Raw genomic sequence first — 8,155 nt, forward strand, 5'->3', positions numbered from 1 at the left:
ATTTAATAATTGCTGGATTTTAACTTCTTTAAAAGGTGGCAACTATCTTAAAAAAAATACCCTATATGTTAATTGAATGCTAATTTCAAAGAAATCCGTTTAGCCGTTCTAGCGTGAAAGATCAACAAACAAACACACTCACAAACTTTCACATTTGTAATGCCGAATTACCACTAGGCATTGAAATGACAAAAACTGTATGCCATTTAAAGAAGGAAATGTGGAAACAGATATAATGAAAGTAATGGCACAGATATTTTTTAATGCCCAACATTGTCAATAAAAATTTTGTGATTTTAATACCTAGTGGAAACTCAGCATAATAGTAGTAGAATTTTTGAAAATTTTTGCTAATTTTTCCAAAAGTTCAACACTTTTTTTTTAGATATGTTCCGTTTCCCACTCACTTATTTACTTTATTTTTTTTTTTTTGCATACACACATAAAACAAAAAATTCTAAATTTTCTTAAATTTTTTAATTTTTCCAGGCTGTGTGTAAAAAATCGGCAAAATCAACGCAGCAGCTTAAATATACATACATAGTTGAAGTTGAAAACGCGTAAACAGCGCGCGCGACAAAACATAAAATCAACAAACAGCAAACGAGAATGGCACCAATGCCCAGCATGAAAGGCGTCAAGCCCAATACAAACTTCCTCTATGCTGAGGCTGATTCACCGGGCGATACAAGTCCAACGCCCTCAACGCCGCCCTCCAGCACAGGTGAGTCAAAAGAATGCCACTAATCTAAAGTGCCGGAAATTTTGATTTCTTTTTTTTTTTATAAATATTGCTCTTTCAGCAGATGCCGCCAAATCACAATGTTCCTCACTCTCGGACGGTGAATCATATGAGGGCTATGGCGAAAACGAAGTGCGCGGCCAGCACCATCATCAACGCACTGCATCTAGTGCATCGGCCGGCTTGTTACGCAACGATGTTGCCAACAATAATGGCAGCAGCAGCAGTACGGTCGCCGGTGGCAGTAGCGTTGGCGGTGTGGAATTAGAGCTGGCGCCACATGACAACGCTACTACGACGCCAAACAAGTGAGTTGCTAAAATTTATATTTGTGCGACAAAAAAATACCTTTTTATGCTATAATAATTTTTTGCTTTGTCATTTTTAGCGATGACGAGTTGAGCATCATTCCACGCGACAATTGGGCACGCATGAGTCTACGTCGCACCACCACCTCATCTAGGTGAGTAGCTATAGAGCCTATGTATTGTATTGTATGTAGTGCGAAAATGTCAGCTATTGCCATTTCTACCAACGGCTAATATATTTGGAAGTTCATTCCACTACTACTCAGTCTTGTCATTGAGGTAATAATTTACCTTCCAAGTTAATTGTTTGCCGATTGTTTAGTTGGCGGTTTACTAGTTGATTTATATGGTAATGGTGACCACACAGCAGCAGTCATTCACTCAATCACTCACTAACACGAGTTAGTGAGTCTATAAATGTCAAAGTGACAGTACGCCATTTTTGTAAGTTCATTACAATAAACATACGGACTTGTGTGTAAAAAAGTTGCCGCTTAACTTTTGCGTCTCCAGTTAATTTTCCGCTGAAATTTGACGTAATATTTAACGACCAGTTTGCCTTAAATGTGCCTCTATATAAATCTAGATAAGCGCATACATACATATGTAGGTAAATCGCTGTTGACTTTGCGTATAGCTGTATGTACATTAAGGTTACCCAAAAATGCAGGTGAAAAAAGAAAAGTCCTTTTTTATTTTTAAATCAAGCAATGTTTAGAGGTCGCTCATAGTTTTCTATATAAAAAACAAATCTTTATAGAAATGGTATGATATTCTTGACATATATGTAATACTTCTATATTGGCAGTAAGCTAACTTCTCAATGTGTAAGCATTCCGAAATCAAAGCGAGACAGTCTAGTACGGTTTTTGTCAATGTATTGTGTACTTGAGTGCCGTTTTTGTATATGTGTTGTGTACATGTTTATTTATAAACGTATGTGTTCCTTTTCTTTCGTACGTGTTTATTTATATATCTGTACTGTAGTGTTTTCGGACGGTACTAGCTCTTACTGCCAATATAGGAGTATTACATATATGATTCTTGAAAATAAATATTTTTACTTCGTAAAACTGTTTTTATCTTTAAGAAACTTCGAATAATAAAACTAAATTTTTTATTTTACCACTTTTTATTATATTAAAAAATTAGACAATATTTCAAAATAGTTAAACAAAGAAAAATTGTTTTTCCCCATATAAAGCGGCTGCCTTTACACTGGTCGATTTCAGTCGATTGGAAAATCGACTGAGACATCGACTAGCCAGTGAATTTACCTTTTATGGTTGAATTACCATTTACCCGGGTCGCTTTTGATGAACTACAAAAATTTACTAGAAAATCGACCCTTGTAAAGGCAGCTTAAAATTTAAAATAATTAAAAAAAAAGAGTATGTTTTCGGTATAGAACATCCCTAGGGGGTGAAATCATTCAAATTCAGACTTAGATTTTTTTTTTACCTTATACATGCATACAGACATACATTAGACCGTACGAAAAATAATGTTCGCCGTACCATTTTTATTCGTAAAGGATTTTTCCAAGACAATTTCGAAAAAATGTTTCCCCCATCGGCATTTACAGTCGGATCTTAAAGTGTTTCGAGGAGACAATTGTTTTTGTGCCAATGTTTATTCAACTCAAGTACCACGTTCTAGTATATATCCACTAGATACTCATCACCCTGACAAACCACCTTAATGTCACTAAATCACTTTTTCCGGAGGAAGTATTTCGATTGTTTCAGTAGAACTATGCTGGGTAAAATTTTTTCTTTCGAATTTGCCTTCAAAAATACTTTGGAATATGGTACAGCCTAATGTATGTACATATGTATGTACATTAGAGTGGTCCTTAAAAAAATCAAGTAAACGATTTTTTTTCGGTCTCACCCCCTCAATCGGTAATACCACGGTCACAGATAACACATATAAATTTTGGTCCCGATAGGAGTCGGTTAAAGCGTGTCGCAAAGGGGTCTCTATGGACTCAAAAAATTCAAAATATTATTTATACGCAAAATCAATAACACTAAAGTCGGGGATATCACATATAAATTTTGGTCCCGATAGGAGTCGGTTAAAGCGTGTCGCAAAGGGGTCTCTATGGACTCAAAAAATTCAAAATATTATTTATACGCAAAATCAATAACACTAAAGTCGGGGATATCACATATAAATTTTGGTCCCGATAGGAGTCGGTTAAAGCGTGTCGCAAAGGGGTCTCTATGGACTCAAAAAATTCAAAATATTATTTATACGCAAAATCAATAACACTAAAGTCGGGGATATCACATATAAATTTTGGTCCCGATTGGAGTCGGTTGAAACGTCTTCATACCCTAATGTACATGCATATACATACATATGTAACTATGGCTTACCCACTTTAGTACCTTCATACGTCAGTGTTGTTTTCCCCAATATGACGATCACCTTCGCATTTACGCATATACATATGTGTGTTAATACATATGCACATACAAATTATCTACCTCTTTGTTTTTCGCTCATTTGTTATAAAATAAGTACATATGTATGTACATTTGCGTATAAATAAGTCTGAATTTTACAAAAAACTGGTTTTTGTTTGCATGTCAACTGAACTTAAGCTATACCTACATATAATAAAAACAAAACTTGTATGGTGCCCACTTTTTGTTTATATTTACTACTTTCTTACTAATTTGTTGTCAAAAGAGTACACTTTTATGACGCCTAAGAGCAATAAGAGCAGCTAATAATTTCACTCAAACTGTTAATTACTAAAATTTTGCTCGAAGAGCATTGAGACTTTCGTGTTCTCTTTGTTGTGCTCTTAATATTTAAGTACGCTCTTTATACCATAGAATTGACCGCCTTTGAATTAATTTCGATCGCGAAAGATCAAATTTCCGTTCACCCGACATATGTAAATATTATGAAAAACTATATGGATCCTTATAGCCTTTTCCTTCGTCTGCTCTTGCTCTTTTAATGGTGAAATTATAATAAAGCCCCTATAGTTTATCACTAGTTTTTCTGATAACCGAAAAATGGTGTGCATCTTCTGTAGAATAGAATACCTAGAAGATCGTTAGATTTTTTTCCGGTGCTTCTTTGTCCTCAAAACAAAAATGGTACTCCGTCTCCGCCCGTACGGTGGGTGTAAGAACGCAGATAATTGTCACCTTAGGTACCTTGTTAGCTACCTGATGTAGGTTCACTTCAAAAGCTATAAGTCCCTTCTTGCAAAATGATACCGCTTCCCATCACTTACTGCGTTTTGAGTTTATGTACTCGGTAATTGCCAGTTTCAAAGAAGACCAACCAAAGTCCGCAAAATTGTTTCGGTCTCAAGAGGTGAGACGTTGTGACTTGACTCGCCAGTTCGTCTGCGATCTGGTGTCCATCGATGTTCTATCGACCTAGTACCTATCACAGTCTTAGCGTGTTTCCATCTGCCAAGATTTGAGGATATTTTAAAAGCTCCTAGACGAGCGGGGCGGTGAACATCCTATTCGGATGTGCCCTGATCCTCTCTAAAGAGATAACTATAATCGCGCCTTTCAAATCCTTTTCAAAGCTGGGGTTTGCCAGCATCTCGGCCGCCTGAAAGACTATAGGTCCTCTGGTCATTGGCGGGCCTATAAACTAGCGAACGAGTTCTATGATCCGTCCCTGATCCGTCTGTGTAGCAATGAGCATATGTATTTGGAATCAAAGGCGCTCCATTTGCCAGGTTGGAATTTTTACCTGGAAATCCTCATACCTAAACCTTCGGCGTAGAGGGTGCATAATATACCCGCAGTAAGGGACATTTGTCGTCATAAACGACTAAAATCCACTGGTACGAGAGACCCGAATGACATTGGTGCATCCCGGGAATTAGAATTGGGACGAGAAGAATATCCTCTGAAAGCAGGCCTAAATTTTAGGCTTCCAGTTTGGTTGAACTGTCAAACTATGTGATGGATGAACTTGCGGATTATACTCCTCTTGATCAGTGGTATCCTTTCAGACGCAGGAGCGTCCAAGCAGATGAGTTTGTGAATTTTGGCGAAAACGCTATACCTTCCAGCATATTCACGTTATTTAGCCCAATCCGACTATTTTCTGTTTATATACTAGCGTGCACCGAAAATCCGCTTTTTTAGAATTTTGATTGGTAATAGCAAAAATATGGTTCATTATTCTCTAAACTCAATCTGTGTGAAATATGACTATTTTTGGTCAATATCTTAGGCTCGCCCAATTCCATTAAAGTTCGATGTGTGTCAAAAAATAAAAATTTATAAATGCATTAATTAATATTTTTTAAATAAAATTTTAGAGCACTTTAATGAACCATGAATTTGCTATTACCAATCAAAATTCTAAAAAAGCGGACTTTCGGCCCGCACTATTTTATACNCCTCATACCTAAACCTTCGGCGTAGAGGGTGCATAATATACCCGCAGTAAGGGACATTTGTCGTCATAAACGACTAAAATCCACTGGTACGAGAGACCCGAATGACATTGGTGCATCCCGGGAATTAGAATTGGGACGAGAAGAATATCCTCTGAAAGCAGGCCTAAATTTTAGGCTTCCAGTTTGGTTGAACTGTCAAACTATGTGATGGATGAACTTGCGGATTATACTCCTCTTGATCAGTGGTATCCTTTCAGACGCAGGAGCGTCCAAGCAGATGAGTTTGTGAATTTTGGCGAAAACGCTATACCTTCCAGCATATTCACGTTATTTAGCCCAATCCGACTATTTTCTGTTTATATACTAGCGTGCACCGAAAATCCGCTTTTTTAGAATTTTGATTGGTAATAGCAAAAATATGGTTCATTATTCTCTAAACTCAATCTGTGTGAAATATGACTATTTTTGGTCAATATCTTAGGCTCGCCCAATTCCATTAAAGTTCGATGTGTGTCAAAAAATAAAAATTTATAAATGCATTAATTAATATTTTTTAAATAAAATTTTAGAGCACTTTAATGAACCATGAATTTGCTATTACCAATCAAAATTCTAAAAAAGCGGACTTTCGGCCCGCACTATTTTATACTTGACGAAATGGCTCGCCGGTAAAGGGTTTGGTCGAATGAAGAACTCTTCGCTGAAACAAATGTCAATTTAGGATCTTCAGAAAACCTGTTTTTTGAAAGGGAAACACAATGGGAAAATACTAGGCTAAATGGTTCGAGATAAAGGCCAATATGTATGTTGAGAAATTAAAGTTTTTTTTAAGTTTTTTTTTACATTAACTTATCGCACTGACCTCGTAATACAATATAAAAAATAATGGAGGATTACTAAAGTAATATTTCTACAGCATTCCTGACATTTAACATTTTATTTTTTAATTAAAGTGCATATTTGTCTTTAGAACTTTAAAATCAAAATATTAACAACTGTATGCATTTCTAATTGAACTGCACTCCTTTCTCGCAAATTAAATTAGTTACATATATTAACTTATTTTCTTATTTTGTATTTATTACAGCAATCCTGACAGTCTAACGAATCGTCGTTGGGGTTCTATGAGACAGTAAGCAAAATTTTACAAAGCAAACCAATTTTTATTACAATACGTACATACATAATTAATATTATTTAAGGATTTACTAAAAAAACTGTAACGAGCACGTGTAAATAGTTCGCCTGAAAAAATAACTTGAATTCATTTGCTATATTTATAATTTTTTTCTAATTTGCTTCACTAATTTTGCATAGACACGAATGAAAATTGGTTGCGGTCATTTTTTGCTTCAGTAAATAAAAAATATATATATTTTTTTTTGCACTTTGAAATATTTTACGCTATATGTGCATACATATGTATGCATGAATACAGATATTTTACTTAAAATATTTTATAATATTTTATTTTTATTTTACGCTAATAGTTTGTGGCTAAGTACGTATGTACATATGTATCAAATTGCACGTGAATATTCTTAGCTCATCAGTTTTGGTACAAATCAATGTGCGAGACTGCATAGAAGGCCTTCCAAAGTTTTGCCTAGTTAACCAAATTAGCTCTATTTTATTTATGATATTTACTTAGATATGTATATAAAATTATTAGTTATGTATATATGTGAGTGTGTATGTAAGTATTAACCTTTTCACCATCTTCATTTAAAATTCACATTTTTGCTTTGGCTAATCGTATTTACAACAAACACTCTCACCCCTTTGCCATTTCAATTAAAGCAAAAATTTGTGTTCATATAAAAATGTCAAAGTGATTTCTTAATTAACTCCTCCGCTTCTTCCTTTAATCTCGTCCATAACATATACAGTTAGATAATTTCTGCTTGGCGATGTTGGTCATGGTGTAATTTCCGGCTAAAATTAATAGCCACTATATTGGCCAAGAAGTATCATTGCGCAATCGATGTGAAGTAGTAAACAGTGTAAATATGTTTGAATGTATGTATGTATGTATGCTAGTGTTACCCAGCCAGCAGAGAAACGTAAATTTTGCCGACAGCGCAGTCTAGTACAATCTTCTATATCCGGAAATGAATAGAAACCGACTACAGTTATCATTCATTTTCGTATCCGGAAAATGTTCGAAAAGTTCGAAAGAAATGATGTTATTTGAAAGCAATAATTGCATTTTATTTGTTCAAGCTAAACATTTGAAAGCATACATGCGTAGTCGGTAGTGGCTGGGCGTGCCGCTATTTGTTAGCTTCCAGAAGGTGCCGGGTTCCAATTCCGTCAGGCGCCTCCTTTGCTTTTGTTTTAATTTTTGAACCATGAAAAAGTATCTGTGAAATGCAGAAGGAAATCGTATTGAACGAAAATTCGACCAGAAGGTGCCGGGTTCGAATTCCGTCGGGCTCTTCCTTAATCTTATTTTATTTTTCCCAACCATGAAAAAGTATCTGTGAAGTGCAGAAGGAAATCGTATTGAACGAAAAATTTAATCAGACAAATTTCAGTAAAAATAACCAAAAAAAGTATCCGTTTCACAAACAATTTTCAATAATTGTCCGTACATATATACGTTTGTGCCGCACAATTTAGTGGGAAAACGGATCGTCAAAGTATCCGAAAAGGAAATCGGTAAACGGACAAAACACTTCATCCACTTTTTTTCCTTTTTCGGATCGATTT

The 8,155-nt window shown here is 35.3% G+C and overlaps 1 protein-coding gene across 1 annotated transcript; it reads left to right on the plus strand.

Moving 5' to 3' along the window:
- The first annotated feature begins 480 nt into the window (after window positions 1-480).
- LOC108372994 (uncharacterized) lies at window positions 481-6,579 on the plus strand. Its single transcript, XM_017628827.1, has 4 exons — window positions 481-724; window positions 804-1,050; window positions 1,131-1,205; window positions 6,531-6,579. The coding sequence occupies exons 1-4, from the start codon at window positions 610-612 to the stop codon at window positions 6,577-6,579; spliced, it is 486 nt and encodes a 161-aa protein (XP_017484316.1). The 5' UTR covers window positions 481-609.
- Window positions 6,580-8,155: the final 1,576 nt, after the last annotated feature.

The sequence above is a fragment of the Rhagoletis zephyria genome, unplaced genomic scaffold (genome assembly GCF_001687245.7).
Source record: "Rhagoletis zephyria isolate East Lansing unplaced genomic scaffold, Rhagoletis_zephyria_1.1 Rzeph_scaffold_06254, whole genome shotgun sequence".
NCBI classification, from domain to species: Eukaryota; Metazoa; Arthropoda; class Insecta; order Diptera; family Tephritidae; genus Rhagoletis; species Rhagoletis zephyria.